The sequence below is a fragment of the Neolamprologus multifasciatus genome, chromosome 3 (assembly GCF_963576455.1).
Source record: "Neolamprologus multifasciatus chromosome 3, fNeoMul1.2, whole genome shotgun sequence".
Classification (NCBI taxonomy): Eukaryota; Metazoa; Chordata; class Actinopteri; order Cichliformes; family Cichlidae; genus Neolamprologus; species Neolamprologus multifasciatus.
The window spans coordinates 23,051,623-23,066,921 of record NC_140441.1 but is presented as its reverse complement, the minus strand read 5'-3'; the positions used below and the strand labels follow the sequence as shown (position 1 = coordinate 23,066,921).

Below are 15,299 nucleotides of genomic sequence, written 5' to 3'. Positions count from 1 at the left end.
CAGTTTACCCTGCCCGGGATAGGGTTACCGGGGCCCCGCCCTGGAGCCAGGCCCGGGGAGGGTGCCCGAGGGCGAGCGTCTGGTGGCCGGGCCTTAGTCCATGGGGCCCGGCCGGGCACAGCCCGAAGAGGAGACATGGGCCCATCCTCCCGCAGGCCCACCACCCGCAGGAGGCGCCATAGGGGTCGGGTGCATTGTGTGCCGGGTGGCAGCCAGGAGCGGAGGCCCTGGCGGACTGACCCCCGGCTGCCAAGACTGGCAATAGGGACATGGAATGTCACCTCTCTGGTGGGGAAGGAGCCTGAGTTAGTGCGTGAGGTTGAGAGGTACCGGCTAGATATAGTCGGGCTCACCTCTACGCACGGCTTGGGCTCTGGAACCAGTCTCCTGGAGAGGGGCTGGACTCTGTCTCAGTCTGGAGTTGCCCCTGGTGAGAGGCGGCGGGCTGGGGTGGGTATTTTAATATCCCCTCGGCTAGCTGCCGGTACGTTGGGGTTTTTCCCGGTGGACGAGAGGGTTTGTTCCCTGCGCCTTAGGGTCGGGGAACGGGTCCTGACTGTCATCTGCGCTTATGCGCCGAGTGGCAGTTCGGAGTACCCAGCCTTCTTAGAGTCCCTGGGGGGGGTGCTGGAAGGTGCTCCGCCTGGAGACTCTGTTGTCCTGCTGGGAGACTTCAACGCTCACGTGGGTAACGACAGCGAGACCTGGAGGGGCGTGATTGGGAGGAACGGCCTCCCTGATCTGAACCCGAGCGGTGCTTTGTTATTGGACTTCTGTGCTAATCACAGTTTGGCCATAACGAACACCTTGTTCGAACATAAGAGTGTCCATAAGTGCACGTGGCACCAGGACGCTCTAGGCCGTAGGTCGATGATCGATTTTGTAATCGTATCACCAGACCTGCGACCATATGTTCTGGACACTCGGGTAAAGAGAGGGGCTGAGCTGTCAACTGATCACCACCTGGTGGTGAGTTGGATCAGGTGGCGGGGGAGGACGCTGGACAGACCTGGTGCACCTAAACGCGTAGTGAGGGTGTGCTGGGAACGACTAGCAGAGGCCCCAGTCCGCGAGATCTTCAACGCACACCTCCGGCAGAGCTTCAACAGCATTCCGAGGGAGGCGGGGGACATCGAGTCCGAATGGACCATGTTCAGCGCCTCCATTGCCGAAGCTGCTGCATTGAGCTGCGGCCGCAAGGTGGTTGGTGCCTGCCGTGGTGGTAATCCCCGAACCAAATGGTGGACACCAGAGGTGAAGGGAGCCACCAGGCTGAAGAAGGAGTCCTATCGGGCTTGGTTAGCCTGTGGGACTCCGGAGGCAGCTGACAGGTATCGACAGGCCAAGCGGAATGCGGCTCGGGCAGTGGCTGAAGCAAAAACTCGGGTGTGGGAGGAGTTCGGAGAGGCCATGGAAAAAGACTTTCGGACTGCCTCGAAGAGGTTCTGGCAAACCGTCAGGCGTCTCAGGAGGGGAAAGCGGTGCTCTACCTGCACTGTGTATAGTGCTGGCGGAGCGCTGCTGACGTCGACTGAGAAAATCGTCAGGCGGTGGAAGGAATACTTCGAGGACCTCCTTAATCCCACTGACGCGTCTTCCAAGGAGGAAGCAGAGTCTGGGGATGAGGGGAATGACCCGCCAATTTCTGGGGGCGAGGTCACTGAGGCAGTTAAACAACTCCTTGGTGGCAGAGCCCCTGGTGTTGATGAGGTCCGCCCCGAGTTCCTGAAGGCTCTGGACGTTGTAGGGCTGTCCTGGCTGACACGCCTCTGCAATGTTGCGTGGAGATCAGGGGCAGTACCCGTGGATTGGCAGACCGGGGTGGTGGTCCCCATCTTTAAGAAGGGGGACCGGAGGGTGTGTTCCAACTACAGGGGGATCACACTTCTCAGCCTCCCCGGGAAAGTCTATGCCAGGGTGCTGGAAAGGAGAGTTCGTCCGCTAGTCGAACCTCTGATGCAGGAGGAACAATGCGGTTTTCGTCCTGGTCGCGGAACACTGGACCAGCTCTTTATCCTCTCGAGGATACTTGAGGGTGCATGGGAGTTTGCCCAACCAGTCTACATGTGTTTTGTGGACTTGGAGAAGGCATTCGACCGTGTCCCTCGGGGTGTCCTGTGGGAGGTGCTGCGGGAGTATGGGGTGTCTGGCCCATTGCTACGGGCCATTCGATCCCTATACAACCGTTGCAAGAGCTTGGTTCGCATTGCCGGCAATAAGTCGGACTTGTTCCCGGTGGGTGATGGGCTCCGTCAGGGCTGCCCTTTGTCACCGGTTCTGTTCATAATTTTTATGGACAGGATTTCTAGGCGCAGCCAAGTGGCGGAGGGCTTTCGCTTTGGTGGCCTCAGGATCTCATCTCTGATCTTTGCGGATGATGTGGTTCTGTTGGCTTCATCGGGTGAGGGCCTCCAGCTCGCACTGGAGCGGTTCGCAGCCGAGTGTGAAGCAGCGGGAATGAGGATCAGCACCTCCAAATCTGAGACCATGGTTCTCAGCCGGAAAAGGGTGGAGTGCCCACTTCGGGTCGGGGATGAGGTCCTGCCCCAAGTGGAGGAGTTCAAGTATCTCGGGGTCTTGTTCGCGAGTGATGGGAGAAGGGAGCCGGAGATCGACAGACGGATTGGGGCTGCAGCTGCAGTAATGCAGACGCTGCACCGGTCCGTCGTGGTGAAGAGGGAGCTGAGTGTAAAAGCGAGGCTCTCAATTTACCGGTCGATCTACGTCCCTACCCTCACCTATGGCCACGAGCTGTGGGTAGTGACCGAAAGGACGAGATCGCGGATACAAGCGGCGGAAATGAGCTTCCTCCGAAGGGTGGCTGGCATCTCCCTTAGAGATAGGGTGAGAAGTTCGGCCATCCGGGAGGGGCTCAGAGTAGAGCCGCTGCTGCTCCACATCGAAAGGAGCCAGCTGAGGTGGTTTGGGCATCTGGTAAGGATGCCCCCTGGGCGCCTCCTGGGTGAGGTGTTCCAGGCATGTCCCACCGGGAGGAGGCCCCGGGGCAGACCCAGGACACGCTGGAGAGATTATATCTCTCGGCTGGCCTGGGAACGCCTTGGTGTTCCCCCGGATGAGCTGGAGGAGGTGGCTGGGGAGAGGGAGGTCTGGGCCTCTTTGCTTAGGCTGCTGCCCCCGCGACCCGGCCCCGGATAAAGCGGCTGAAGATGGATGGATGGATGGATGGATAAAGCTGTTACCTGTAAATTTAAATCATGTTTTTATTAAGTACTCGTTATCGGTATCGGCGAGTACTGAAATGCAAGTACTCGTACTCGTACTCGTTTCCAAAAAAGTGGTATCGGTGCATCCCTAGTTGTATTTATCCGTGACACCTCAGAGGCCGGTCTGTGAAAATATTGCCTGACGGGTCCGTGGTGCAAAAAAAAGGGTTGGGGACCGTTGCTTTAATGAGACTTTGTGCATTTGTGTTAGAAGAATTTACTTGCAGAAGATCTCAAACACACATCTTTGTAATGTGGCCCTGAGAGGTCAGATGCATCACAACAACTGAAGGAGTGACAGAAACAAAAACATATGATGGACTGTGCTGAGAGGTGCTGAAAAAGTGAAAGATTCACTTGTGTCCAAGATAACTTGTGCGCTAATAACATGATTCACATGTGCTTTTTGGCATTTTTTGACATGTTTTTTCCAGCTTCACGTCCATTCTGTTTTTTCTACCTCTGCTGTGGTTTGTGTGCTTTTTGCAGCATTTTCTATTAGCTGTCGTTTCCTTTGGGTTTAGTAAGTTTGACCTCTCAGGGCCACCATACTTTTCCCCACAGTCAGTCAATATGTTGAATATGGTACATGTTGTTTTATAATGGAACTGATAAATAATATTTGCAGTGATTTTTAATGAGATGCGTGTTAAAGAGGAACAGCAGGTAAATAAACACGTCCTGCTCTCATCATAAAATGAGATATGAGTTTAGATTTCCAGTCAGGGAAACGTCTAATAAAGAATCACATTACATAATTTAGGCTGTTACATGCTGAGTGCTGCACAGGAACTATAATGATGACCATAAACTCTAAGAATAAACTGAGTGATGAACCTTTTTATAGCAAACACTGTTAAATATTAAATACTGTTTTTTGTTTAGTATTTTAATTTACACTTTGGAGGAAACATCAACATATATTTGATAGTTTTTTTGAAAGAGGTGCTGATTGTAAAAGATAAGAAGTCTCATGAGTAGCGACAAAAACAATTATCTAAATGAAAGTGAAAGTTTCCTCAGCCCTCTGATGAACCCAAAGAAGAAACTAAAGTGTCATTATTAGTTTCATCAACGGGCACTGCGAGAGCAAAACCAGGGGCACAGAAACCAGCACATAATGGGAAAGATCTACCAGGTTGTGGTTCATGGACTACGGGGTGAGAAGATGATGATTGACCTGTGCAACACTGACGAGCAGTTTCAGAGCATGACAGTGAAACAGCTGAAGGAAAAAATAAGTCAGAGGCTTCCGGAGACCGCAGGTAAATGCACTGAGACATTAAGACTTCCATTACTTACATCATGTGACACCACGTAGCCCATGGCTGATGAAGGCGCTCACAGTAGCGTTTAAAATGTTGTTTTTCTTTTAGTAAACTGAAGAAATAAAAGTGAAAGTAGACTGCATTATGCACAATGACAAGCTTTTTTCTTTAACATTACTGTATTAGTAATGTTAAAGGCTCTGATAGGTCTATACAAGCAGCAGTTTTAGAAACTTTTCTTTAAAATATTGTAAAGGGAGTAAATGTGATGAAGTAGAAGGATAAAGCACATATGTCTTGATGCATGCTCAATCACCAAAGGTTGATTCTGTTCATCTGAATGTAGTGTTTTCATTGGGAGAAACATTTTGTCACTCATCCAAGTGACTTCTTCAGTCTCAGCTGACTACAGGTTTCCCCAATCTTATAAACAGTGCATTTGCATAATGACTGAAACTAGCACCACTGAAGGAACAATGGGCTGGAAGGTCAGTTCAAAGGAACTGATGATGAAGGAACTGACCTCCCAGCCCATTGTTCCACTGAAAACGCTACGTCCAGATGAACTGAATCAACCTTTGGAGATAAAGCACATAATGTGGAAACTCAGTTTAGTAACAAGCAAGTCCAACGTTAAGTACATTACTTAATAGACCTGCAGGACCTGTACACCTCCAGGACACTGGGGCGTGCAGCTCGGATCACTGCTGACCCTTCTCACCCTGGACACAGTCTGTTTGACTTGCTCCCCTCAGGCAGGAGGCTCCGGTCCATTCAGACCAGAACCTCTCGCCATAAGAACAGTTTCTTCCCCTCTGCTGTTGGATTCATGAACAATAACCCTAACACTGTTCCCAACACAAACACACGACTCTCTACTGTGTTCTCTGCATCTGCTCCATTTTTGCGCTGATCATCACCTGCATTTATGTATATATCTATTTGCTTAGCACTTTTAACTTTTGTGTTTATTTAAGTGTTTGTTTTATAGTATGTTTTGCACTAAATACCGAAGCAATTTCCTAATGTTGTAAACCTTCACAACATCTGGCAATAAAATAAAACCCTTTCTGATTCTGATTCTTATTCTAAATGTGGGCTAGTAATCTAATATATCTCTGTGGATGTGCCTATTAAAATGCATGTATGTGTGTGTGTGTGTGTGTGTGTGTGTGTGTGTGTGTGTGTGTGTGTGTGTGTGTGTGTGTGTGTGTGTGTGTGTGCAGGAGAGGAAGCTCTGCGCCTGATATTCACAGATAAGATGTTGGATGGATCTGAGACAAAGTTGTCTGAATATGGAATCCAGCACATGTCTGTGATCCACATGGTGATGAAGGTTCCTGGAGGACTGAAGCCTTGACTGAGATCATCTCCACCGATGACTTCAGCTGCCACTGCTTGCACTTCAGCCACTGTTTGCAAGTTGCTTTGTATATAGACTGTTTATAAAAAGTGACAATAATCCAATAATATGCTCATGTTTGAAAAAATCAGCTTTTCTTGTTGTATAAAATAAAACTGCGCTCTTCAATGCATCCTCTTTTGTAAGTACGTATGGAGTTCTTCGGGAAAGAAATAAGACAAATTAAAATTACATGCATTAAATAAGTGTACATTTTCTGCTTTCTGACAGATATTGTGGTGGAAAGACAATGCAGCTGATGAAACTTTCTTAAAGATTGTTATTAAACAGAGGAAAGGCATGTGCTGCCTGCAAAGCAGAAATCATGAATGATCTCATCGGGAATCTTATCAAGTAAACACCCTCACAGCTGGAATCAGTCTGGCTGTTTTGACAGAACGTTGCATGTTCAGTGGAATTTCCTGGTAATTATAATCTCATGAGCTCATCATTTTCGCCATGTTTTTGGTTTCTAAGTCAACAAAGCCGGCTGAACGTCAACTCTAGTCTCTTCATTTAACACAGAATGAGTGTCTCAGTTTCCACCTCACTCACTGACAAACACACATCAGATGAGTGCTGATGAGGATAAAACACATTCTGTAGGAATATTAGTGTTGAAGCAGACTATGAGAGAAAAGATACCTTAAAATATAAAAAGTAGTGTTCCCCAGTATATATAACTATATATACTATACACTATATATCACTATATACCCACTTTACAATGAGCATTTCAGCATACAGCAGCAGTGTTTCCCAGAAATGGACTTAAAAGAAAATTGCATAAAAGTATTTGTTTTTACTGGTGTACTGTGTAGTAACCGGAACAACAAGTAGATAACGTCATTGCTTTACCTGCTCTACATCTCTAATACCTAACACTTTGTGTCAACAGCGATTGCTTCACTTTCTGAATTAAAAATAGATGACTGACGTATTCCAAAGGAATGCATTGTTTGCTTCAGAGTTCAGTTATCCCGCCTTCCTTTGAGAATCGGGACACATGCAACATATTAACAGGTTTCTTATTTCTGATTAAATAACAACGGGTTCATATTTTTAACTATCACATTTAAGGGTGCAGCGCCCACTACCTTTTGGAGAGGATAACAGTGTTCGGTCATGTGACGCTTATTTTAATAGAAATAATTGTTTTTTCCGGTGCACCCTGAATACAGCACGAACAAGTCAAACAGAAACCGTTTCCACAGTTTCGACTTAACTGGACGTGAAAACAGCTTAATCCTCTTGTCCGTGAAGAATCTCAGGGAGTGTCTTGAAGTTGCAATCGTAATGCATGCTCACATGCATTAGTGCATTTGTAGAAAACGTATTTTCAGAACAGTTGCGACTGTTTTGCTATTAACCAGCCGTGTCTTTGTGGCCGCTGGCGGTGTAAAACGGGACTGAGGTTCTAAAGGGACTGAAAATGAATTTTACGGGTCGACAGTTTTTCGATGGAACCTTTAACCCTGCAGGTAGGTGCAGTGCGTTTAGTGTCCTCAACCTGTTTTGCAGCAAACTGGGTCTTAAAAATGTAATACTAAGCAGTCTATTCACTAGAATGTGGACTGATCAACAAAGATGACGCTTTTCTCGTAAAATTCAATCTACAAAACAGTAAATTGTGCAAAACATGAACGGGTGCAACTATTCGCTGTCTGTGCTGTTTTGTAATCCATGCTTATGGTATGAAAGCAGTTCTGCTACTTGCATGCTTTCATAACAATCTCTCCCCAGCAGCGGATGTAAAGTACCATGGCTTGGCAAAAGAAGGAGCAACATGCTATCTGAACAGTGTGTTGCAGGTGCTGTTTATGACCAAAGACTTCAGAGAAGCTGTGATGAGGTTTGTTGTTGTCCGTTGTCGTGCACCATAATGTATTCATGTCAGCTAGATTAGCAGTTTAAAACTGAGTTTTGTATCACTCATGACCACCAGTGTCTTTGTTTAGGTACACCAATGAAAATTCTCAGTTTATTGACCAACATCTTAAAGCACTGTTTGAAGACTTACAGAATCATACTGCAAAGACGGATGCAATAATAAAGACGCTGGGCATTGACAATGGTACAGTATGTTAACACACTGGACAACAAAACATTTGAATTCTATAAATCACCTGTGCATTTGAAGTTTTATATTCATAATCCATAAAGTTCATAGTTAAAGAAACATTTTTACAATTGACTTGTTTTGTTGAACATCTCTGCACTCAGTGTATGAACAGCATGATGCTGCGGAGTACTTTGAGAAGATTTTAACACTGACCAGTCCTCAGGCATCACAGGTACAGTCTTCATCAAAGGGTATCTATAAGCTGGACGGAAAAAAATAACAGATGTTAACAGGTTATTGTTCATTTGTTTTTCAGATCTTCCATGGCATGTTGGCAAAAAAGACCACCTGTTGTAAATGCCTGGCAGAGACTGACATAGATATACCATTCTGGCATCTTCCTCTTCCACTGGTGGATTCCTGCACTGACACAAAAGGAAGTGAAGGATACAGAGTGGTAAGGATCTGACAACCCTTAAACCTCTGAAGATGTTTATGTTTTCATTCTGTTTCCCCCCCACATACACCGTAGGGGAAATTTCATCCCCTGCTGAATTTGAAAATTGTCTTAATTAAAAAGAAATAAACAGTCTCCAATTTTAGTGGTAGTTTCATGGAGAGACAACATGTCAACCAAAAATTCAGAAAAACATGTGACATAAAAGTTTTAGGGTCTTGTAGCTGGTCACCAGGTTTGCACATGTCTCAGGAGGATTTTTGGCCCACTCTTCTTTACAGAAACTCTCTTAATCCTGTTTTTGTTTTTTGTTTGTTTGTTTTTTGGCTGCCACTTGGCACTTTGAGGCTTCAGCTCCCTACACAGATTTTCAGGACTGAGGTCTGAAGACTGGCTAGGCCACTCCATGACGTTAATGTTCTTCTTTATTAGCCCCTCTTTTTGTTTCCTTGATTGTATTTTTGAGTCATTGTCATACTGGAAGACCATCCAGCTTTTGGGTGCTGCAAGATTTCAGTCCATTATGCCATTAGTGTGTCATCAGTGGTGTTCTTGCTGACTGTGGTCACAACTACCTTGATATCATTAACAAGCTCCGCCTGTGTACTTTTGGGCACATGATCATCTTCACCATATGAGGCAAGCGCTCCAGACTGAAGGCGATTGATGGTCATTTTATGTTTCTCCCATTTCTGAAAAACCACACCAACACCTTCTCACCGAGCTTCTTGCTGATGGTGTGGTAGCACATTCCAACCTTACGCAGATCTACAATCTTGTCCCTTTGACAGATCTTTGGTCTCACCCATGGTGGTGGAGATGTTGGAATGAAAGAAACAGATTCTGTGAAAAGGTGAGCTTTATACATATAACACATTGAGACCAGGAGTATCTGCAATTCACTGATTGGCTGTGTACCCGTGTGGCACACAGATTACAATCTGTGGGAGCCAGAATTTTGGCTGGTTTGCAGACTACATTCTTATTTCGCTCTATACAGTGCAAATAAAAGTTGTTTTCTGGATTTTTGGTTTATATTCTGTCTCTCTCCATTTGAGACTGTTAATTTCTTTGAAAGTGAGCAATTCAGCAGGGCACCCAGTAATTATTCCCTCCACTGTACACTTTCAATTGGTTTAACTTTTGCCCCTGAGCGTGGCAGTGGCTTTTCACCAGTTTTTATTCCCTTTACTTCACAGCAGTGGTTTATTTATAGTCATAATTACAGTGCAGATTAGTTGGCCATACTTTAGAAAAACTAACGAAGAAAAATATTTTTCTAGAAAACAAAAGAAAAATAAATATCTCCCACTTAAAGATGAATATCCAAAACTAAAGTTCTAAATAAAGTAAAATACATATATTTAGAAAGTATACCTATTCTTTAACTATTTAAAATCAAGACAATATTGAATATTGAATCATCAAATTCAAACCTGTTTCTTGCCACACTTGGTACATCCCCACCAAAAATTAACCATAACGTGATCAAAGGGCCTGGACTACTTTGACAGTTCCTTGATCTAAACCAGCGGTTCTCCGACTTTGAAGAAATGTTTTCACACCACATCTAATAAAAACAATGACAGAAAAGCCTAACTGCAACTTTATTTAGATAATAAACTCTAATAAATTCACAATGAATCCTTCAGTAACTTGTTTTAAACAAATAACTTTCATTTCAAACAACTATTTGTAACTTTTGTCACTAAACTGCTTCACTAGTCTTCACCACTTCTTCAAACGAGCAACAAGTTAAACAGAATGTAAAAATTGACAAACAAAAATAAAGTTCAGTCTTAGTCTTATAAAGAAAAAATAATCCAGAAACTTGTGAACACAGATGAAAAATATAGAATTGATTGAGAGTTTATTCACTCTTATTGGCTGTAGTGAGCCTGTTTTTGACTGCTAGCTTTGGCGGGGTGTGGTCTGCGGCGCGGCTGCAGGGGAGACGGACACACCTGAGCGGCATCCCCAATCACGCCTCGCCGGATTAAAACAGAATGAACTGGGTCCTGTTGTTGTTGTTGATGTGTGTAGGCTGTAGCCGAAACACACGCGGCTGCAGCTTAAGTCGACAGCTGCAGTAAAGAAGTGTAGACCCGACCACATGTTCACACTTTTCAGCACACTTCTTTATTGTGGCTGTCGACTTACACACGTGGCTGCAGCAGATGCGCATATTATTAACGTAATTGCCACAAATTTCTTTGTTCTGCTGTAAAAGTGATTCCGATGTTAAACATGAGGTCCACAAAACTTATCTGCCAGGTAACTTGCACCTCACCTGTCAGAACTCTGCCACACACTTTGAGAACCACTGATCTAAACTAAGAGGCCAAGCACAGTCAGATGCAAACTAATGTGTTATAAATCTTTAAACCAGCATTTTCAATCAGGCACTCTTTAGGATTTCATTACTGATGTGTCAGCTCCTTAGACCATGTCATAAATCAAAGAACACACCTCCTGCCCTAAATGCACATGCATGGGAAGGTGGGGGTGGGGAGAGTAGTAGCACAACTCAGAACAGTGTAGGCCACAATGATAATGGGGGTGCTAAAGTCCACCCTGTAAGAGACAGGGTTGGACTAAGTAACACAAAGGAACTGTAATGGTTTGTTGAGTTATCAGCTACAGATTTTTTATCAATCAGCTGCAGCTGATGCAGAAGCCTGCAGTCTGAATGCCTACTAACACCAGTAATTGTGTGCTGGTTGTGTAGTTTGTTACTAAAGCGAGAGTTTATTGCTTTCTCTCAGATCTCCTTCAAAAGGAAGTTAGACTCAAGAGTTAATTAATTGTCTCGTGTTAGACACATTCCTTCTTGAGAAAGCATTTCTGAATACCGTACATCCGTGAAACTAGTCAGCGGGTTTATGTCAGAGGGAATTAAGGAATAAAATGAAATGTGTGCATTTTCCAGGTGGATGGCATTGACGAGTTTTTCAGAATGACAGAATTAAATGGAGAAAATCAGATGTACTGTGACCAGTGTGATGACAAAGTTGATGCTACTACTGTAAGTAAAGAGAAAAGTTGTTTCTGATTTATGCACATTAGCTGATTTTGTTGTTATAGAATTAATACTTCATAATGTTATAATGAAAAAAAACATAATGACATATTCTGATGTTTTTCATTCAGAAAGATGTAATGAAGCATCATCCAGATGTTTTGCTTCTACTTCTGAAGCCCTTTGAGTTCAGCTATCATGACATGTCATACGTCAAAATCAGCTGTGCTGTGGAGGTTCCCTACACCCTGCAGATACCAGACGTATGTATACAGTATATTTTAATATTTAAACAATATCCTTTTCATTTTCTTTGCTCATTGTCATGGCTGTCATTTCTTTCTTTGGTGATCAGAGTCAGACATATGAACTGTATGGAGTTGTGGATCATGTTGGTGATCTGAGAAGTGGACTTTACAGTGCAAGAATCAAGATCGAGGAGGAACACGGAGACAGATGGTATAATTTCGATGATGCTGGAGTCACAGAGGTAAGACTGTTAGTCCTTTCTTCACTATTGCTGAAACATATTACAAAACAGCCATGTTGCACAGTTATGTATTACAGAGGAGGAGAACGAGATCGATCATATGTTTCTTTGCTTTTTCCATCACAGCTTGATTATCAACCGTTCCAAGTGGACAACACTGAGAAGTAAGATTTTGTCTTTTTCTTATATCCACATAGTGTTTTTTTGCAAATATTTCTTTATTTTGCACAAGTGCATACTGTAGATATATTATATCTCACGTATGCAGGTGAATGCACTGGCATTGAATTTAATGCACTAATAATAATAATAATAATGGATTGGATTTATATAGCGCTTTTCAAGGCACCCAAAGCGCTTTACAATGCCACTATTCATTCACACACTGGTGGAGGCAAGCTACGGTTATAGCCACAGCTGCCCTGGGGCAGACTGACAGAAGTGAGGCTGCCATATCGCGCCATCGGCCCCTCTGGCCAACACCAGTAGGCAGTAGGGTAAAGTGTCTTGCCCAAGGACACAATGACCAGGACAGAGAGCCCGGGGATCGAACCGGCGACCTTCCGGTTACAGATACGCTCCCCAACCCCCTGAACCATTTCAGGGGGTCGCTATACCACATTACTATGTCATACCATTCTGCTGATGCAAAATTTTTGTTTCATCCATTTTATATTCAGAGAGTACTTAATTAGAAATAATTTAGTTATCACATCTTCCCAAATCACAGTGATCCTAATACAGTTAAGACACAGCTAACACATTTAAGAAAACTGGACTTCACCGTCCAGTAGGGTACCAACTGTAAATATACACCGAGGGCTATAAAGGAATGGTTTAGATCAGCCATTCCCAAAGTCAAGAGTGCTGAGGCCCACTTAAAAAAAACAGAACATCCCTCGGGTCCCACTCAGTCTTAAATCTTCAGTCTAATCAAAATACAAAAAAAAATTATGTATTTCCTAAAAATTATATTAAATAACATAAACAACATAGGCTGTACCGAGTTATATGCAAATTGTTAAGGTCAACGTGTCATCCAGAGACACAAACTTCAAATCAAGAGCAGAAAATTTAGGTTAGAATAATAATATAATAAAGCAACCATACTCCCGGTTTAAATTCAGTTTTTTATATAAATACATTTATATAAATATGTATCAGTACATGAGTATTTCTAACTGAATTTCTGTTATCGCTGAGGCCCACCTGCAGTACCTTGGCATCCCACCAGGAGGCCTCAGTCCTTACTGGTTTAGATCAAAGCAAGTTCATGGTTTAGAATTACCCACTCAAAGTCCAGATCTAAATATTATTGACAGTCTGTGGCAAGACTTAAGCACTGCTGTTCACAGTTGCTCCCCATTTAATCTGACTGAACTGGAGCTAATTTTCAAAGGGCAAAGATCGCAGTCTGTAGATATACAAAGCTTTAACATACTTTTCAAACCACTGTATTGAACACACGAGCAACACATTTTGATTTAGTTGAAAAATAAATATATTTTTCTTCTTTAGATCTGAGAGTGCTTATCTACTTTTTTACAGAAAGAAGAAAAGTAAGGACAAATCTTTTTATAATGCTTTCCATTAATGTTTTGTTGGTATGCATTAAATGCTTTTATAACAAATTTCAAATTCATCCCGCAGATGCTGTTGGTGAAGAGATCAAGGAGATGGAACAGTTGTCCCTGACAGCACGCCATAAAAATCACACAGACTGTGAGGGTAGTGAAGTATCAGACGACTCTAGAAAGGATACAGGAGAATATGGGGGAGGTAGACCAAATGTTGGAAAAGATTACAGCTCTAAATTTGTAAGTTTTGAAGCTGATAAAGTAACGACAGGAGAAGGAAAGGTGTTAACGAGATATGACCTCTTAAATGGATCTCAGGACGAGCAAACAGGCAGTGACAGAATACAAATCATACCTAAAGATAATCAGATGAGTGAAGAGAGGAGCATTAGCAGGTTTCTTAATGAGCCAATAGAAGAAGATGTGATGAGTGAAGCCAGTAATCATGATGTTAAACATTCAGCGCATAAAGATGTTAGTGTGCAAACTCAGAGGAGGAGTGTGAGGGATGACAGTGAAGAAACGAAAGAAGCTGATAAATGCATTCAAATGAGTGAAATCACCACTGAAAATCCTGACAACAGTGAAGCTGTGAAGCATGTTAGCATGAGATTAGATGGTAGAGGGCAGAAAACTGCTGAGAAGATTATCAGTGTTACCTGTACATCACAAAGTGTTGGTGGTGTGCAGATACAGAGCAAAGAACAGAGAAATGAACGTGATACCAAACAGAATCAGAGTGAGGGAAATAAGATAACAAAGGAAAGACTAACAGAGGAGCAGGAAGTTGGTAGTGATGAAAATATTGAAATTATAAGACTGGAGTGTTTTCAACCAAAAGCAAGAATTGGAGCTCAGCGACTTACAGAAGGAGGACATGTTTCAATGAATTCAAGTCCTATTGTTAGAGTAATTGACGAAGAACATACAGAAATTGATAGTGCTTGTAAAGACGACAGTCAGACAAAGATCATCATAAAGAAAACTACGGATGAAACCACACAACACATGACGAAATGGTTAGAAAAACAAAGAAATATAAAGAAATATTAGAAGAAGTTTAAATCTTGAAATAGGTGAGAAGGTCACTTTGAACAAAATGTAAACTCTTTAAATGTCAACAAAATACACATTTTCATTCATGAATATGATTGATACCAAAATTACATTGAAGATCGCAGAGAAAGTGTTATAATACTGCTCATTTTTTCCACTGTTCTTTTTGAAAAATATCGCTTGAGTGTTGTATTTGTCTCTTTTTCATTCATTTTAACAGCTACAAAATGCTTAAGTTAGAATTGACTAAAGGCTTTATTTGGCATAACGTTTTTAAAGGTTCAAAGAAACTTGGGATATACCTTAACACAGAATTATATTTATGTTATCACTGAGTGTTTTTTTTTTCTTAATGGTTTCATTTTTATGCAGTCTTTTAGTGTATTACCGATTTCATTTTATTTTCACATTTATTTGTGTAAAAAAACATACCAATGAATGTAAAGTGTCAATGATTTCAGACAAGAAATTTCACAAGGAAATATTTAAATGTAAACCTTTGTGTGTTTATATGTTTAATGCCTGATTTTAATTGCAGTATTACTTAATTACTTTTCAATCTGCTGTTCATTTCCTTTTTAAGCATTGCAATGTATTGTGTTCTTCAGCAGAGCCCTCTGAGCTCATCTGTTGCCATTTCTTTGTCATTTATATATTGATTTTCTTAACTTTGGCTCTGAATTAATAAATACAAAAATACTCATTTTACAGTATGCTTTGATTACAATCATGGCTAAAACGTTG

The 15,299-nt window shown here is 42.7% G+C and overlaps 2 protein-coding genes across 3 annotated transcripts; both read left to right on the top strand.

Annotated features, from left to right (window-relative positions):
• The first annotated feature begins 4,179 nt into the window (after nt 1-4,179).
• On the top strand, nt 4,180-6,419 carry LOC146522055 (ubiquitin-ribosomal protein eL40 fusion protein-like). The gene is made up of 2 exons (XM_085150223.1): nt 4,180-4,489; nt 5,719-6,419. Exons 1-2 carry the CDS (start codon nt 4,345-4,347, stop codon nt 5,850-5,852), a joined length of 279 nt encoding a protein of 92 aa, XP_085006349.1. The 5' UTR covers nt 4,180-4,344; the 3' UTR covers nt 5,853-6,419.
• A 461-nt stretch (nt 6,420-6,880) lies between these two features.
• On the top strand, nt 6,881-15,282 carry LOC146522054 (uncharacterized). 2 transcript variants are annotated; one of them, XM_085149716.1, is made up of 11 exons: nt 6,881-7,375; nt 7,641-7,746; nt 7,853-7,968; nt 8,118-8,188; nt 8,273-8,413; nt 11,343-11,438; nt 11,564-11,695; nt 11,788-11,922; nt 12,049-12,086; nt 13,441-13,481; nt 13,573-15,282. In XM_085149716.1, the coding sequence occupies exons 1-11, from the start codon at nt 7,327-7,329 to the stop codon at nt 14,550-14,552; spliced, it is 1,905 nt and encodes a 634-aa protein (XP_085005842.1). In that variant the 5' UTR covers nt 6,881-7,326; the 3' UTR covers nt 14,553-15,282. The 2 variants fall into 2 exon arrangements, with proteins under 2 accessions (XP_085005842.1, XP_085005835.1); XM_085149709.1 differs by having other exon boundaries at nt 7,638-7,746.
• The last annotated feature ends 17 nt before the right edge of the window (nt 15,283-15,299 follow it).

Excerpts from the sequence above, each read along its gene's own strand:
- LOC146522055 (XM_085150223.1), top strand. The coding sequence starts at position 4,345 with ATGGGAAAGATCTACCAGGTTGTGGTTCATGGACTACGGGGTGAGAAG. Across the intron at positions 4,490-5,718 it reads GAGGCTTCCGGAGACCGCAG|GAGAGGAAGCTCTGCGCCTG; the intron begins GTAAATGCACTG and ends GTGTGTGTGCAG.
- LOC146522054 (XM_085149709.1), top strand. The coding sequence starts at position 7,327 with ATGAATTTTACGGGTCGACAGTTTTTCGATGGAACCTTTAACCCTGCA. Across the intron at positions 7,376-7,637 it reads TGGAACCTTTAACCCTGCAG|CAGCGGATGTAAAGTACCAT; the intron begins GTAGGTGCAGTG and ends ATCTCTCCCCAG. Across the intron at positions 7,969-8,117 it reads GACGCTGGGCATTGACAATG|TGTATGAACAGCATGATGCT; the intron begins GTACAGTATGTT and ends CTCTGCACTCAG.